The 19,623-nt window shown below is 31.1% G+C and overlaps 1 protein-coding gene across 1 annotated transcript in view; it reads right to left on the reverse strand.

Annotated features, from left to right (window-relative positions):
- Positions 1–1,204: 1,204 nt before the first annotated feature.
- Positions 1,205–19,623, reverse strand: part of Ncam2 (neural cell adhesion molecule 2) — a 463,114-nt gene continuing 444,695 nt past the window's right edge. The window contains exons 16-18 of the mRNA XM_020153019.2: positions 17,955–18,159; positions 8,328–8,447; positions 1,205–6,058 (exon numbers count right to left, since the gene is read on the reverse strand). Coding sequence (XP_020008608.2) covers positions 5,947–6,058; positions 8,328–8,447; positions 17,955–18,159 — 437 coding nt within the window. The 3' untranslated portion in view covers positions 1,205–5,946. The remainder of the gene's footprint in view (positions 6,059–8,327; positions 8,448–17,954; positions 18,160–19,623) is intronic.

The raw sequence follows: 19,623 nt of genomic DNA on the forward strand, positions 1-19,623 counted from the left end.
TGCAGATAGTGGATATGTCACATTAAAGCATAATCTCCTGTATTTACTAGGGTGCCTGGCATTCATAAGTTCATAAATAAATATTTAGCAAATGGAAAAAAAGTATCTCAAGACCATATGTCATTGGGTCAATCCTATAATCTAAGATACACTGGAGGCAAAAATAAAGAGTTATCATGGTTTGAAGCTAGCTCAGGCAAATAGTTCAAGAGACCATATCTCAAAAACAACCAACACAGAAAAGGGCTGGTGGAATGGCTCAAGTGGAAGAGTGCCAGCCTAGCAGGGGGTAAGACCCTGAGTTCAAACCTCTGTACTGCCAAAAACAAAACAAAAAAATCCTGAAAATTAGTGTATCTCAATATTCAGAGTACAGCCAAATCAGAAGAAAGTCTCATTAAAAGAGACTGTTGGGACCTCTCCCACAGACTAAAGACTCAGCTGTTCTCTGAGTGATGTTCAGAGATTCTCATGTGTAAGATCTACTTGGCGATGCTATTTCTGGTCATCTGCAGGTAGCATCTTGACATCATGACAGCCACTGCTCCAAACTAACATCTTATTCAATGCTCTTTCTGATCTGGGCACTATAGAGTCCAAAATATTGCAACCCAGGATATGCAAGTTAGCGAAAACCTTTTTCTATTTGAAAATGTAGAGATACGCTTGTAAATTTTCTTAGAACTAAAAGTGGTTATCCAATCATAAGCTCACTCATTGCCAAGATATTATTGGAAATAAACAAAATTCAGCACTTTATTAAAGTAAAATTATCTTTACTATTAATATACAAATGGTGAAGAATGACAATTTTGATATACCATAAGCCATACTTTCAATGTCTCTCATAAATACAAAACGTCAACATTTGCAGTATAATTTTTACAGTTTAGACATATATATATATACAGCATTTCATAGGGGCATACTATATTGAAAGAAACATGGTCGCTAACTTAATAGAGAATTTGAATGGAATACATAATTTAAAGGAAAAATTTTTAAATGTATGTTTTAATGCTTTTTGAAGACAGTTTAGATTCACATATCAAAACAATTAACTTTTATTTCTGAGAAGTTGGTCTATTTCTAGCAGGGGTTAGAGACAAATGCTAAACCATAAACATTTTTCAAGGAGTTGGAGGAACTATATTTTCTTTTAATTGCATCGCTCATTTTATAGTATCATACGGTTTTCTTAAAAAACAAAACAAAACACTATTTGCAAATAGAGTCACAGGTTCCAGCTCTGTGAACTTTCTTTTCTGGATTTGATTGGGTTTTTCTTTTGCATCAGTATTATTGGTGTAAATTTTCATTTAAGCAATGTTCCTGCTCCCAGGTTCAGCACTTCTCACTTATTCAGAATCCTTTTGTTTCCTGTTCCTCTACTCTCCTGTCTGGTTGTGATTGAAATGCTCCAACATTGATTGTTTTGCTTTTCTGCTTCCATAAAAATCTAAATCTAAATGCTAAAAGATATGTATTTTTCAGGGAAAATTAATTTGCAATACTGAAATTGACTTGGGCAATTTTTATAATGATATTTAAAAGATTGTGTGGCCGGAAACCTGAAAAGTCTTTAAAAAAAAAAAAAGAAACTTTAAGTGGTGATACTGATTGGTTTAAATTATTGGTAAAATCCTACAATGAATAATAAACTACTTTTCTAATAATATTAAATCTTTTATCAAATAAATATTTACCATTGCATATTTTTAAAAGTGTCTGATTTTTATTTGAGGGGGAGATTATTAATCTAATAGTATTCTTGTTTAATGTTGTTTCAATAGATGCATCTACATGGGTAAATGCAATTTTTAAAAAGCAAGGGTGGAACCTGAAAAAATTATATCTAATCAGCAACTACTATGTGTAGGCTATTTTATAACTTTCTCAATTACAAACATGATGAAGTCCATGTGTAGACCATTTCTGGAAAGACTTCCATTTTACAAGTAGAATGTTTCATTTCTTTGATCTACAATTTAATTTTAGCATATGTTAAAATATCCATATGCAATTTCAAGTTGAGAGATGACATAAGAATGCCCCACATGGCTAATAAGATGAGAATCTTTTTCCTTAAGAGATAAATAATGCTATCTTATTTAAAAAATAGTTTCACCCACTGATAAAGTTTGTTGAATAAGCATTCTTGATATGATTATGAAAAGGAACTCCATGAGGAATTCAAATTGAACACTTACATTATTCTTCATGAAAAAGAACATTTCTAATTTCATAAATAATTAAAATATTCTATGCCAATATTTCTTAAATTAAGAAATGTAGACCACTCTTTTTACCCTTTCAGTTGTACATAGTTTCATCAGTGATTATCTTATCATCACAAGGATGATTATGGTCCCAAATCAAATATTTACCAGCAATTATAATGAAGATTCAAGTCTGCTGTCTTGGTCTTACAATTGTCTAACAACTAAGTTTAAACAATATCTAGAATGTAGATATTGTTTAGAAAAACAATCCAGAACAAATTAAAATATCCCATGCATGCAGAAAAAATATTTTTTTCCTACAAAAATAAATCACACAAGATAATGTGCTATATTTGGGGTTTTATATTCAAGGTAAAGTAGTTTTAATTGAGCTTATTCACCAAACACAAAGAAGACAATATATTTTGAGTGCCATGGTATCAGCTAAATATATCAAAGAAAGTTGTAGTTTTTTACTCTTAATGAAGCCGAATAACATGCTAATTCAAAGGGACAAATCACTCTTATTTAAAATAAAATGCATTAAATAAAGATATGATTACCATGTTAGAATTGTTAGCACTCACAATTTGATAACAACTTTCTATTTGTATAAATATTTATTTCAGGGATAAGATTCATATGAAATCTGAATCAAATAGACTTTGAAAAATTGTCTTGTATTAAAAATAAAGTAAAATTAAGAAATATTACATTAGTGTGAGACAGTAGTTTTAATTAAATGTGAATATTTTTACCTGCAAAAACAATAAATAAATTTGAAGAAATTACATTTCATACTTAAATTTCTTTATAAATCATTGAAAAATAGGTTGACACATCAATTTGTGTCAGTTTTTAAAACTATGGATTTAAAATCTGATATTACTTTGTTCTTTTATAGGTTGTTGAATATAGATTGTCATTATTTGATTGCACATAGCCTATTAAGAAATCTCAAAATTTTAGGGGATATGTTTGCCTCTTGGTTTAAAATAGCATAGTTTCACATATTGACAGCACTTACATTCAGTTAGATCTTGACTTTTTTTTACTAACACTTAAAAGGACTGTCAGACAATAAAATTAACATTTATACATTTATATGAATGTATATAGTTTAGAACAAGAATGAAAAATATGAATGAAGTTATTTCAGTACTATTGATAGTTTGCAATTTACTACAAGCCAATTCTTATTTGAAAACTTTTACAAAATGTGTGTTTGGAGCATTCCGTTGAAATGTTTAAAAAAGTCTTATCACAGTCATGCCTTGCTACAGCATGGGTACAGATCAGAGGGAGAAGACTATGGTTCCCTCAGACAACTGAAACAGTGCACTTGAACAGTTGCTCTTATTATTCCCAATTATCTATTAATTTCATATAATTGCTGCATATGAGTGACAAGAAACTAATAGCATATATATATATATATGTATGAAGAAATATCATGTCATGGATAATTCAAAGAATTGAAAAAACAGAACTTTCAAATTGAGAAAATACAAAAACATTCTGTTCGTTACTCTGATTTCTCTGTTCTTGCAGTGTAGCACAAATAAAACAATAGTAAACATGCTATTCTGTCATCCGAATTAAGTCAATATCATTAGTTTAAAACCATTTGTATCTATCCAGGAAAAATGAGCACTCATGGCTATTGCTTCATAGACACTTTACAAAGCTTGTTCACTTTGCACAAACTAATTCAAGTATTTTGACTAGTTTTATCACATTGGTACAAAAAATAGACAGCAAAAATAAATCATATTATCAGACAAACTATAAACTAAACACCAGCAGTCAAACCTGTTAAAAACCTACTGGATAATCAAGTTAGTCAGAAGAACCTTACTGGTTTGCTTTTTAGACACTGCTCAAATTCTCAAACAGGTACAAAAATTCTGTCCTTTTTCTTCAGAATATGCCACAATGGGTAGCAAGGAGAGGTTCTTGCATTGTAAACCTTCAGTTTATAAAATGACACTATGAAAATGTGGGATTTCAACATGCAGATAGGCATATTCTATTCTTCTAGAGTCAACAATTGATAGTACAAAGTGACTTACTGTACTCCCCTCCACTGACAGTTATAAGCACTTTGTAAATAAAAGTGTTTATGAGTGACATTAATATCGTATTTGTCATCAAATTATACCTACAAGAGACACTTAAAGCAGGTCTCACTCCACTGTTAAAAACACCTCCAAGGTTCTATTGGAATGTGTTCACCAGTCAATCAATATTTGAACTCTTCAACGTCTGAAACACTAAAGATTATGAATGTGATGGGGTCCAAAGGAAACTTTGGCTCGCTAGGTTAACAAATAATCTAAAACCTGCTCCCAATATGTATGCGTATTTATAGTGAAAAACACATTTTTCTTATATATAACTTTAATCATATTTCAGACTTTTATCTCTGGGAGCTTGCATAGCTTGGAAGTTAATAAGTATTTTTTCATGTATAGTCCCCAACAAGTGATATTCGAAAGTTTATGCTAAGGAATTTCTTCAACCATAGCTGTCTATCAAAATCCTAAAATGGGTTCTAGCTACAACCTTCAGAATAAAAATAATTAGTGACAATTCAATTTTCTGAAATTGAAACTTTTATGGCACATTTAAAACTCAGATAGTTTATCTTTGATTTAACTACACTTATGCCTTTAATTTTCATTAGCCAGTTTTATTTAGTGAGGGACCTATAATATTAAGAAACTTAGTTCTTGAAGTTTATCTAAAATTATGCACTAAAATGTGTCTGAGAATATAATTTGAAGTATTTGAAGAGTAAAAACATTATTTTGGGCAAATTATATAAAATTAAAAGGTAAACACGTATTTATAAATATATGAGGACAAGATATTGATATTGTTCGCATTTCAATTTACTTTGTTTGAAGCTGAGGGCAAAAATCAATATTATTTTTACTTGTAATAGACTTACTTTTTGTGTAATCCTTAATAAGCAACTATGGTGTATATATAATGAGAGAGATTTAGGAAGTTTTTCTAATCTAGTTTTGCACAGAAGTAATCTTTTTTCAAATGACTAATAGTTTTGAGCTGGTATAAGTATACCAAAAACAATGTGGAAAGTGCACAATAATCATGAGTTGAAAACAGTTTTCCAACATTTCCTCATTTTTTAAATATCTGTGAAAGATAATTGGCTCTTTGAAGCCTGGGTTCCCTGAAGTTCTCCTGGTAAAAAGTATAGCCTTTATTATGTGCCTTCATTTTAAGTTGAAAGCCTCTTTAATAATGTATTTCTCCAAGATAAGATTCATAAACATGCAGGGCTTTCTTGCACAGTTAGCTTGCAAAGTGTTTATTTTGTTTTGTTTTTTGTTATGCTTTCATTTGATAGAAAGTTTGAAACATATTTGTTTGTGGCATGTGAGGCAGAGATCTTAAGAAATAGAGCACTTTAGCCATATAATAAATTGCAGTATTTTAATCATAGAATCAAATCAATACCCAAGAGTTGGTGCTAAACAAATCTTTATACTAAAAATCTTAACAAAATGAACAAGCACAACAATAACAAAAGGAAATGGACCATGGTCAGGAGTATTTGATCATATGTATATGTGTACAAGCTGTTCCAAGCTAGAAGTTTCCCAAGAAATTAAGGTCAATGGAATAGTTTTGGTCATAGGTTCACTGCAATCCAAATGCTCTTTGTAATGTTGACCAAGCCACTGTAACATTGTTGTTATGCTTTACTGTCATCTTCTTTTGATTGGATGATGTCACTAGAAACTTTAATTTCTATTGTTTCTGGATTTAGCGCTTCTTTCCCATTTTCTTCTTTTAAAGGCAATTTTCTGGAAGAAAATAGAAAAATGATAAACTCCATTTGCTAAAAAATTTAAGAAATATACCTTAACATCTAAGTTACATTTTGTGGAGGAAAAAAATGCTAAAATTATTAGATAGAAAAAATAAAACTTTATAAAATACTATCAAATTGATAGTAAAATAAGCTTACAGTATTAAAACAATTAACACGTTCTGTTACAAAAATGTAATGTAATGTCAACAGGGGTATGAAACAAAGAATGTGTGCATTTAAATGAATCAAATTATTCATTGTGTGGTAGCTTTGATTTATAACTAGTTGATATTAAAACATATTTGAATGTTTTGGAATGTGAAAAGTCAAAAACATTTTTATGTGTCAATCATATGATGTATTCTCAAACTTTTCAAGTAAAAACAATTATCACTGGCATGAATGTTATGTAAAATTCAAAAATGGGTATACTAGCAATATTCTTTGGAATTTAATGTGAATGAATTTATTTTTGGACTTTCTTTTTCAATATTTACTCTATGTTTTCTTGGTCTCTACACTACTATTTGTTCTTGTCACTTTTGAGCAGTTTTCACAAGTTGTTTCTAAATTTAACCTTTGAGGCAAAAATCAAACTTTATCAGTATTTAGATCCATAAATCTTTACTATGATGCCATGGAATCATGATTTCCTGGGTTTTTCTTTTTCTTTATTGCTTTATTTTCACACCATTCTACCATTGCATCTTGTATGTCACTTTTAGAAGTAAAATTTCCACTCAAGAAAATTAAATTATGAATAGAGCTTTATCTTTAATCTCATCATTTTACAAAGAAGTGAATGTTACCATGCTAGTTCCATGGGATTTGCTTATAATTTATTTATATTTTTAATAGGAAGAATAAACATTTGGATATGACGATCCAAGCTATGAGGTACAAACTAGCCAATGAAAAGTAAGAGATAGACAACAGTAATGCTATCCATTGTTGGGAATCAACTTGTATCTACTTTATTCCCGTCAAGACAAGTGTTTGTGTTTATGTTGGAGTATATTCACAGTTCTTTTTTTAATCACCTTTAAAAGTGTTTAAAACATGGAGAAGAAAAAATTATGATTCCAATATGTCATTTATTTATGTAGAGAGAACATTAGAGAGCTGATGAAAGTTAAAGCAATGCTAAGTACAATTTTCATAGCACTGTGTATTGAGATTTTATTGAAACAATATTTTTGATTAGTTCTTTGATGGTATACTTCTGTACACATGATTTTACCACTTGCATTTATACTAAATAAATTTTAAAGTTACTATTTATTCTATTACTTTTATCTTGAATATTTCTATAATCAAGGCCTAGATTAGTTTTTAAATCATAATAAAATTATATGCAAAGCCATTTCTTAGTTTCCATGCACACCAATATAACTGTTTTTCTACATATTAGTTATTTAAACCTGTTGGTAGCATACAGAGGGGATCTGTGGAAAGAAGGAAACAATTTTCTACAGCTGTGACAACTCTTAGCCTATGACTACTCATAACAAATCTGAATTAGGTTAATCTTAAAGTAATGTTAGTTGATAAGAGATATTTATTTTGAAAACAATGAAAGTTTAAAAAAATAACTTTGGTGAGCACTAACAAAGAGTATGATCACATGGTTTGGTAGTATCAAATAAATTTGAAAGAATATTATTATTACTTTTTACTAATGCCTCTGGTTTGGAGAAAGGTTTACCACTGCAGTTTTAGTTAAATATCTGCTACAGCTTCAGTGTAGCTATGAGAAATGCTAACATAAATGATATTACAAGTGTAAATGGAGACCAAGAATCATTTGCTACATAAACATTAAAATGACAGGCAATTTAACATTATTTCTTCCTTTAGAAATATTTTTTAAAGTATTTGTATAGTGATACTATTGTATTTTTATTCAAGGCAATGACTAATTTCCTGACATATATTTAGTTCAAAAATATTTTAAAAAGCATATTTAAAAGTATCAGTTTCCTAGAGTGAGATTAGTGTTACATACTCCAGCTCTGTACTATACCTCTATATTTTGACATAATTTCATAAACTTGTAAATATAATACATTTCATAAACCTTGTAAAGGTTTCTGACATTAATACAAAATTTTCATACGAAATATCTCAATTTGAAAATGTGCTTTGATATTCACATGAATGCTTACTAGAAAGAAACAACAGAAATTAATAGTAAATAGTGTAAATGCTTTATCACTTTATCAGTTCTATTCCAAAACAAGTAAACCCTTTGAGCTACATACTCAGGTTCTGTAAGTGGCGTGGTTTCATTTGGTTCGTTTACAGGGCTACCATCTTCATGATTTGTAATTCTTTCATCCTCTGTTCTCATCTCCACTATTGGCTCTTTTGATCCATCTTTCCTAGAAAAACAAAGAGAAACATTTTACCCTAATAATATAAAAATACATGCATTGTAGGACACAGTTTATACTCTAACTTAATCCAGCCAAACTTCCAATCTATCAAGTTCAGTAAGATTTTTTCCATTTAAGTAAATTTTGGTATATATTTTACTTAGAATTGAAAGAAAGAAACTAATTTCACCAAGGTATATTATGGTAATAAAATTGTATTATTTTTCAAATATATATTGTTGATTTATGTTAATATATTGTACAAACATATATCTAAAATGTAGATGTCAGTAACGAAGAACCTTGTTTAACCTTTAAAAATCGGATAGCTGAGAGCAACAATTAGACAGTTAGCAATAATCTCTGACCAAGGGCTCCAAATAAGCTTCATCTATATAGCAGTAAGGATGGCTGAAGAACCCATGACACTGGACTTTAGTTTTGTTTTGTTCTGCATATATCTGCGTGTTCACTGTTTTTATCAGTATCATTGTGTGGTTTTGGTATAAGGGTAATGCTGGCCTTAGAGAATGAGTTAGGAAGTATTTAATTTGCTTCTGTCTTCTGAAGAAAATTGTTGAGAACTGATATAATATCTTATATGGTTCTTAGAATTCATCTTAACTCGTCTAGGCATAGTATTTTATGTTTATTTGTTTACTGGGCATGGAATTGTTCAGATTATCTATTTGCTTCTGTATTAATTTTAGCAGATGGGTGTTTCAAGGAATTTATCTGTTTTACTTTGATTACCAAATTCTGGGGGATAGATTTATTCATAATATTACTTCATTATCTTATTCTGTTTTGAATAACTATTCCATGTTCTCTCTCTCTCTCTCTCACTCTCTCTCTCTCTCTCTCTCTCTCTCTCTCTGCCTATCTCTCTCATCCTGTCTCTCTCCATTCTCTATATTTCTTTTGGTATGAGTTAGTGAATTAGCCTAGGTAGCAGCTTAAACATTTTATTAATTTTTTATTGATTAGCTTATAGTTTCATTGATTTTTCTCTACTGATTTCTTGTTTTTCCATTTATTTATTCATTTGTGCTAAAACATGCATTACTCATTTTCTTCTGCTTCTTTGCCTTTAATTTGTTCTACCTCTTTTTCCTTTTCTGAGGTAGAAATTTAGGCAATTCATTTTGATAGTCTTTATTTTATAATATTTGCTTTCAATTCATAAGTTTCCCCATATTCACTGCTTTTACTCTACTCCACAATCTTGTGCTATATTTCCACTTTGCTCAAATATTTTTTTAAATTTCTCTTGAGATTCCTTCTCCAATACATGTCTTATTTAAAAATTCATTGAGTTTCTAAGAATTTTGAATATTTCTAACAATCTTTCATTTCTCATTAATTCTACTGTGCACTTAGAGCAAATGCTGTGTGATTCATATTTTTGAATTTCATGAGTTTTGTCTTATGATCCAGGATGTGACCTGTCTTAGTAAATCTTTTACTTGAGCTTGAGAAGAGTGTTGCTATGAAGTCATTTCTGTCCAAAGTGAATATTCCTAATTCAAAATTCTTTGATTACTGCTAGCATGTATATTTTCTCTATCTATTTAAATTTGACTTATGTGCTTTATAAATAAAGTTACTTATAGACAACCATATACTCACATATCACTTAATAATGTAGATACAGTTTACGAAAAGCATTGTGAGGGGATTTTGTCACTGGTTGAACCTCAAAAAGAATATTTATACAAACCTACATAGACTAAGTTAATCATTCAAGGTAGCCTCTTGGTGCACTGAAGAAGTGCAGTGAACACGAGATGTATGAGGCGGCTGCCAATGCAACACAAGACACTGTCTCACAGGAAGTTTTGTTGTTATGAATATGAGCATACTTATCAATAATGGTAACTTTATAATTAATATGTGAATGAGTAATATAATCATATGCTAGTATCATCAATTATTATATAATAAACATTATTTTCTGTGGTGTGTTTACACCAACATCAACACAAATGTGTGTAATATCTTGTGCTATGAAGTCACTAAGGGGTTCAAATTTTCAAGTCTATTATAATTTTATGTGACTATCATTTCTGTCATTGTCTGAAATGTCATTATATAGTGCATGACAGTATTTGGGTCTTGATTTATGTCTACTATGATAACATCTATTATAGTTAAACTGATTTATATGTGTTGTCTTTGTTCTTTCCTTATGGCTACTTTTATCTTTTACAATTTTTGTGTCTTACAATTTTTATCTTTTGGGATTTTGTTTTGGCAGTACTGATGGTTGAACTCAGGGTTTTGTTGTTACTAGGCAGATGAGCCATACTCCTTGAGCCATGCCCCTAACCCTTTGTCTGTTGGTTAATTTTGATATAGGGTTTCACATTATCCCTAAGCTAGCCTGGATCACAATCCTCCTGTTGTGTTTCTCCATGGAGCTGGGATGACTGATAACATTCCACTGCACCCTGCCAGTGGTTTAGATGGGGTTGCATGAACTTTTAGTCCAGGTTGGTCTTGAACCATGCAGTTCCTTTTTATGTTTTAATTGGTCATTTAATATCATTCTGTATTCCTTCCTATTTCAGCATAACAGTTGTACTTTTTCTTTTTAGATTTCTTTTTCAATATTTGCTCTAGAGTTTGCAATATACATTTACACCTAATACAATTTAATGCCTAGTGGACACTGTACTGGTTCATTGATAGTGGAAATACTTTATAATATCAAGTTATTACTAATTCCTCCTATCCCTCCTCTGCATCATTGTCATGACTCTTACATAATTCACCTAAGTATGTATGCAATAAAATACACTGTTCCAATATTGTTAACCAACTTTTATCATTTAGCTCAATTAAGAAAAAGAAAAACTTTATCTTCACTTATTTCTTCTCTGGTGCTCCTTCTTCTTTATATGGATTGAGTTTCTGATGTATGTCATTTTTCCCTCTTTCTAAAGAACTGTTTTTAATGTTTTTTATAAAGCAGGTGTACTGGCAAGAAATTCCTTATATGTTTGTTTGGTGTGACAAAGTGTTTTGAAAGGATACTTTTACAGAGCTCAGAATTTTAGATTTATCCTTTGAGATAATCTCAGAGTCAAAGATATGAATTTCTTCAGCTGTGTCCAGTCTACTAATAAGCCTATTGAAGGCATTCTTCATTTTGTTACTACATTTTTGACCTGTAGTTCTTCTTTTTTGATTCTGTCTTAGATCAGTTTCTCTGCTTACATTGTCAGTCTCTTGTTGTTTGTTATCTACATTATCAATTAGAATTCTTAGCATCTTAATCCTAACTGTTTTACATTTCCAGACTGATAACTAACATCTCTAATATGTCTCAATCTAGTTCTGATGCTTCCTGTGTCTGTGCCTATGTCTTTTTCCTTTTAAAATGCTTTGTAATTTTATCTTGCTAGAGGCATGAAGTAATAGGTAAATGTAACTGCTACAAATTAACCTTTAATATTAAAAAGACTGGAATGGAGATTTTAAAGTGTAATGATTACATCACATGCAATTAGTGAGTTTGTGCTTCTGGATGGTGCTTATCAGGCCCTCACCCCATCTTTGTGGGCAGGGTGGTAAGTGGGCTGGGGTTGAATACTTCCTTCCTCCAGTTTGAAAAGCTAGATTTGGGTGGAATTATCTGTTTACCTTCTGTCAGGTCATTAGGCTCTTTTATCACCCAAACAGATTAGGCTCCAATTAAGTAGTAGACAATGGTACAAAGAGAATTTCAGATCTATTTCAAAACCTTTATATTATCCTTATTCCCATAAACATGAGGGGATGGTCCCAAAATATTCACTGTGAGAAGGAGGATAAAGTCCTGGAGGTAAACATCAAAATTATGGCATCTGCCTATAACTGGTTCTTCTCTGGAATTTTTGTCTTTCTTACTTGTCCATACCAAGACTCCAGCAATTTGTCAATCATATTTGAAGTTTTCTTACCCAAGAAATGATTCCCACAGAGGTTTCTACTTTTAGATATCTATTCTCATAAGATGTAGTTCTCTGTATCTACCTGCCTGGCGTTTTAATTTTGGAGGCAATAGTTTTCACTGCAACTTCATTTTTCTGCTGACCTAAGACTAGTTGTTGACTTGGCATTTTGTTTAACTCTACGTAGTAGGAAGGAGTGACAACTTGCAAGCTTCTTATATGCAGGGCTGGAAAGTGGAAGTCTTATTTTTTCTATGATTGCTATCAAGAAAATACAGTTTTGATATCATACATATTTATTCAATCTTTGGATCAAGTGATGCTTTCTCATACAACTAATAAAGACTTTTAGATAGTCTATATTCTCTGTCTAAAAATGCATCTCTCAAATGTATTCCTGAACACACATCTTAGGACAAGTCCATTTCAGCTAGCTAACTTGTATTCCTCATTCATACTTAACTTATTTTATGAACTGCTCAGATAAACCTGGTTGGGTAATTTTTCATATATCATTTATAAGAAATTATTTATTCCTTCACATTTTAAATTGAAATTCATTTCCTGACAGAAGGAAAGTTTTTAGAGACTGAGTATCTTTTTCCCTCACAGTTTCAGTCCCAGGGCTTGGAATTGTGCTATGTTATATTGCTATAAAGTAATGGTTGGGCATTTGCTGACATAGAAATCTTCCTGTTCTTACTATTAGCTCTTAATTTTGTCTGGCAGTAGAAAGGTTTAAACTAAGGGCCTTGTTCTTGTCAGGCAGGCATGTACTAAAGCCATTAACCTGGACATTTTTTGATTTAGTTCTTTTTCAGATAGGGTCTCACATTTTTGTCTGGTGCTAAACTCATTCCTCACTTCTCCTACTGATACCTCCTGAGTAGCTGGGATTATAGACATGAAGCCTCCAGGCCCAGCTTTCTTGTCCAAATAAGGTCTTTCCAAGTTTTTGCCAAGACTAGCCTGAAATAGAGATCCCATCTCTCCCACCTGAGTAGCTGGGATTACATATGTGAGTCATTGTGCTCAACTCTAGTAGCTTTCTATTTCAAATAAAATTCAAATTCCTTTGAAGTAAGAAGACTTAGTGTTTGGTCTTTAGATAAACATTGTTCTTTCTTTTGATCCCTAACTTATTTCCAGATCTTATAATAGTACTTATCACCTGTTGTTTATTTCAGAGCTACTTGCTGACTTGGTGAGCAAGAATGAAATTACATAAAATTCTATCTTTAGACGTGTACAAAGTGACATATGTAATACAAATTATATAATCTATACATACATTTATATTATATATTTATTATATATGTATGCAATTACACATATATAATGTGCAGTCATAGATATAGCATTGTTTTTCAATTAATTTTATTATGTCTCTCTACTTTTACGAAAAGCTAATAACAACTTGTTGGTCTATTTATTCAATTAATAAGAAAAGGTGGCAAAGAATGTTGTTAGGCAGAATGTGTTATTATGAAGAAAGGAAGAGACATTGGGTAGTAGATATATCCCACTGCATTTACCACATCTCTCATTAATATTTCACTTCAGCTTGCAGTGGAACCTAATTTCTGTTTCTTTACATTTTCTGTCCAAAAAGGAAATGGGTGATAATTTGTTTGGGAACAATTTAAACTAATTTGTAAACTACAAATTTATGCTACCTGATTTGCAACCTCTTCAAGTGAAAATTCCCTGACAATGTACTCAAGAGAAATTGTCATAGGCAAATATTCTAATAGGATTAAAGTAGGCTCATAGATTTAAAAAAATTAAAAAGTCATTATCTTTTCAAACTTAGAAATGTTACATTAGCAAAAAACATCTCTGGCATCAGTCAACTTGCTGTGGTTAGAAATAATTTTGTTTAAAATTTAAAGAATGTGAAAAATATTTTATGTATGTTCTAAAGGTATGTAGGTTCCTAAACATAATTGCTGCCCAAGTCAAGGGTCTGCCCTGTGGGACTGTCATCCACAGGAAGTTTTCAGATTTGTGCAAGTCACCAGCCATTTGTAGGTATCAAACAGTATATAAGGTCTGCATATGAATACTAAATTGCTTTTTTAATTTCACTATATAAGAAATCTGGATTCTTTTAAAACTATACACAAAATCATAGATTTGTCACTTAAAATACTTTAGATTACAAATGTGTTGATTCTAGCCCAAATAATCATTCATATGTGTGTGTAAATTATAAATAGGTTTAAATGGATTCAAGACAAAATAATAGCAAAGCAATCTCAAAGATGAGCAAAGACAGAGTGTATAAGAGTTTCAGTTAGCAAGAACAATTTCAAAGTTTTTACAGATTAATAAAGTCTGCTATTGGTCACAGTATAAAATGTTTAAATAAGCAACAGAATAGCACACACAAAAACAGACACAATTCTACTTTGCCATCTGAGATACGACAAAATTGACACTGCTGTTGATGAGCAAGTATGTAATTTTCAATTATTAGACTATTATCCAAATATAATTAAAAACTAACTACAAAGCATCTGGAGCTACTTCTAGTGTACTATAGGCTTAACTGTACAACATAATCATGTAATGACTTTAGTGCAAAATAGAGAGCAATGCCTTAGGAAGTTAGCATAGTCAAAGATTTTTTTGAATAGGACAAGAATGAGGATATCAAAATTTTATACTATGTTAAAACTGAACACTCTTTTCACCAAAGATAACATTTTGATAGTTAAAATTTAGCATGATATTTAATATATAAAATATTTGTAAATATAAATACTATAATATATAATGCACAATATATAAATATATTTATAACATATTTACAGTTTATATATAATACATAGACATATATACATATACTTAGGACCTTGTATCAAAAACATATACTATAAAGAACTCCTTACATTCATTAGGAAAGAAGGACAACCTAAGAGGAAATCACTGATATACTTGACAAAGGACTTAAATAATAGAGCAAAAATTATGAGAAGATACTCAACTTTACTAGTGTTTATATATTATCAATTACTAAATACATGTGGGCTCCCACTACATACCCAACTTATTAATAGCAATAAATATATGGAAAATGCTCTTAATGTATAGATTAATCAAAACCCTTAACTGCGAAGTATTTCAAGCTGATGCAGGCACTTTGCTGCCCCGTTTAGAGGCATATATAAAAAGTATGAACACTCTATATCCTAGCAATACCACACTTCCATAAATGCAAAACAGAATCTATGTGCTTTATTGCTCATCAAAACACAATCATGAACAGCTTCAAATTGTATACTCCCAAAATACTCATAAAAATTGAATTAGGAAAGAAATGTTAGTATATTTACATAATGGACTATTATACCAAGATTAAATAAACATTTATATTTATACACAAGATATATAGTAAAGAAATTAGACAAAGATGAGTCAAGGATGCATGGATTTCCATAATATACAAAGCAGGTAAAGGTGACCTATGGTTGCTAGAAGTCAGTTGTCAAGAGTGCTTAATCTGGTGCTCATTTTGGAATGCATAGGACACTTAAATGCCAGTGTTCTTTCTCTTGATAGGATCCTTACACATGAGTACACTCAGGTTCTAAATTCTCAGTAAACTGTTACAATTACCATAACTAAACTTAATACTTCCATAAGAATTAGATATAAAAAAATTAGGGGAAAAGTGAAAAATATATATATTTTCACACATTCTGGTGCATAGTTTACCAGCAAAATTTTACAAATTAAATCATTTTTTATTAAAATTATGTTGAATAAAATCTAGGTTTTAAATGATATAAAAGAACCAAATTACATTTTTAGGCAGAGAAAACTGAGGTCATGAAATGCTATGATTCCTGACATGGCTAAGGAAACTTGAAAGTGTTTGATATGCCCACTGTAGAGGAGAGAATAAAGTAATCTTAAACTGGCAGAGGCCACTATGGGAAGGTGACTGGGAAGAGATGAAACAATTTGGGCTATAATATACATGTGCATGGAAGCAATGCATGGAATCTCTCTGTATACTCATCTTTATGCTAAGCTAGCAAATATGCTATGTCTTTCTTATTATTTCTTATATTTTCTCTTCAACAAAATTGAAGAGGGCAGAACAGGTTCTACCTGGAATGGTTGGTTATAGGGATGGAGGGTGTGGGGAGAGACAAGCAGAAGGGGGGCAGGGGGAGAAATACCCCAACAATGTATACACATATGAATAAATGAATAAAAAATTTAAAAGAAAAGATGCATGACAGAGAAATAACCTGTAAATTCTTGTGAACTTTAAAAATGGCAAAATAAAGTATTCACAAAAAACAATAGAAATTGCTCCACAAAACACAGGAATAGATACTTCCTAAAGGATCTATTCCTTTAAGAAGATACAAATGAAAAAGAATAAATCTTAAAACATTATTATGAGTGAAAGATGCTAGATATACATTAGTGAACACTGAAGTAACCTTTCAAGTGAAGTTTTATATCAAACAAAATTATCATTGGTAAAAAAAACAGAAGAGTAGTTTCCTGGGGTCAAAGGCCTTAACGTGGAATTGACTTTGTAGAAACACAAAAGAATTTTTGGTAAATAGTCAGGTGCCAGTGGCTCATACCTGTAATCCTAGCTACTTGGGAGGCTTAGATAGGGAGGATTGTGGATCAAGATCAGCTCAGGTAAAATAGTTCAAGACCCCATTTCCAAAATAACCAGAGCAAAATGGACCATAGATGTGACTCAAAAATTAGAGCACCTGCTTTTGAACCTGAAGCCCTGAGCTGAAGTCTCAGTTCCACCAAAATAAATAGACAGGGAATGGTAAATTCCTGAGTTTTGATATGTTTTCAGTTATGGATATAAATATTTGTCAAAACTCATCAAATAGAACTTTTGAACAATTCACTTCTATGAAGTTTTTTTTAAAGAAAAAATAAAATATGAATAACTTGCAGGTTGAATTATGTGGGAGTTAAATATGCTTTTTTTTTAATTTAAAAAGAAATAGGACAGGGCTGTGAGTCGTGGCTCATGCTTGTAATCCCAGTTACTCCACAGTTCTTAGGTAGAAGGGTTAAGGTCTGAGGTCTGAAACCATGCTCCCTGACCCCAACCTGGGCAAAAACATGAGACCCTGTCCATAAAATAACTAAAGTCAAAAAATAAGAAAAAAAAAGCAAAGGAATGGAAAGAAATATAAAGGGCCGGAAGCTTGGCTGATGTGCTAGAACACCTGCCTAGCAATTTCAAGCTCCAGCATCACCAAAAATAAATAAATGAATGAATACTTAAAAAAAAACTAAAATGAAGGATGGATTGTTCATATATAGAGCAAATAGGAAATACAATAAAACCTTAATTGTAGAAGACAAATGATTAGTAAATAAGTGTTTATTATGAAAGTCATTGAACTGTTCTGCATGTTTGAGAATACTTTATATATATTTAAGGTAAAGGGCAGGCAGCAATATTTCCAAGTCTTATAAACTTTTGACCTTGATCAGCAATCAAAGCCCCCAAAGAAAACACTCAAGACAAACTGTGTTGCTAAGTTAACATGAAATGATGTAGATGCCTGATACTCACAGATATGCAGCTTTTCCCTCCTCCAGCTCTTTGCCTTTCCCACTGGAGCCACTTTTCTTCCCACACACTCTCCTGGTGATGCACATCAATAGCCCACATTGCCGAATAAAGAAGCAGCTGACGTCTGTTACTACAAGGATGAGCAAAAGTGCAGCAACTCCTAGGCCAACGACAGCTCCGAGCCCAAGCCCATTAAAAAGAGTGTCTAAAAAAAAAATGGAATTATATTTTTTGCAGGTAAGTGGATGGAACTGGAGAACATCATGCTAAGATAAGTAAGCCAGACTCAAAGAGTCAAAAAATTACGTGTTTTCCTTCATATAAGTAAAATGCATATATAACTACATATATGATCATCTGCCTCTGTATATATATGTATATATAAACATGTATATAGTGAGAGGGAGAGGAAAATTGCATTAATGAGTCTTACTACATGAGACTTAAGGAAAGAAAATGTTAGAGAATGAAAAATATTGAAACAACCCAAGAAAATATAAATGTAATACAAGTTACCACACTGTAAACTGTTAAATGGTAGGGAATCATCACGATAGAAAATGAGTAATTAATGGGGGCATTCATTTGGTTAAAGCATGGTATACATAGGCCTGAAGTACCAAAGTGAAACCCCCTTGGACTATTAATATATACTTAAAAGACATAAAGGCCAGGAGGTTAAGATTGGCCTTTGCCAAGGTTGGGCACCAGTGGGAGGGAGAAGGACATAAAGAAAGGGAGAATGAGGCAATATTGTGGATATATTTTGTATTCATATATGAAAATAGAAGAATGATACCTGTTGAAATTGTTTTAACAAGTGGAGAGGGGGAAGAAGGAGAATGATGGAGGGGGTAAATGTAACTAAGATATATTATAAGCACATATGTAAATATCATAATGTATCTCCTTGTCAACAATTATATGCAAATAATATTTAAAAAAACTAAAAATAAAATAATTTCATTGAATCATCAAATTGGTAGACATTAAGCAATTATTTTAAATACTAATCCTTATCAAGATATATATTCTACTAGAGGGAAAGGAAATTGTGATAATAACTGACAGACTTCATTACTATTGTGTAATATTGACTGACTTTAAAACTATATTTTAGACAACTGACATGTTAATGATTAGAATTTTTTTCAAACTTTTAAAAAACAATTTTTAAGTACAGTTCTTTATTCCCTGTGGGAAGGATAATGAATATTATCATATTACAAACTGTAGCCTATCAAAAAGTCACAGTCATTATAAATCATCACAACGTTACAAAGAAAATAGATCAAAAATCTGTTTGAGTTAGGTTATAAATGTTCTATATTGGATTATTTTAGTTTTAAGATTTAATCTTGGAAACGGATGGCTCCAAGTACTTTGCGTTAACAGAAAGCACATTTTATATCTGCCTATGAATAATCTTAAGATCATTGGTTCAGAATAAATGACTTGCTTGTATTTTTCCAGTTTATAGTTTTACAAATAGAGGCATTTTTTTTAAGTTGTGTTACCTATGACCCTTTTCTTCTCATATCAGGAGAAGATAGAGAAAGATGGGAGTCAATTTTCTTTGGTATGTCCTTGTAGGAAATACCAAATATCATGAAGGAAACATTCATGAAAGAGATGAATTGAGAATAGCATTGAATATGGTGACTGCTCA

This window comes from Castor canadensis, chromosome 5, assembly GCF_047511655.1.
Source record: "Castor canadensis chromosome 5, mCasCan1.hap1v2, whole genome shotgun sequence".
Classification (NCBI taxonomy): domain Eukaryota; kingdom Metazoa; phylum Chordata; class Mammalia; order Rodentia; family Castoridae; genus Castor; species Castor canadensis.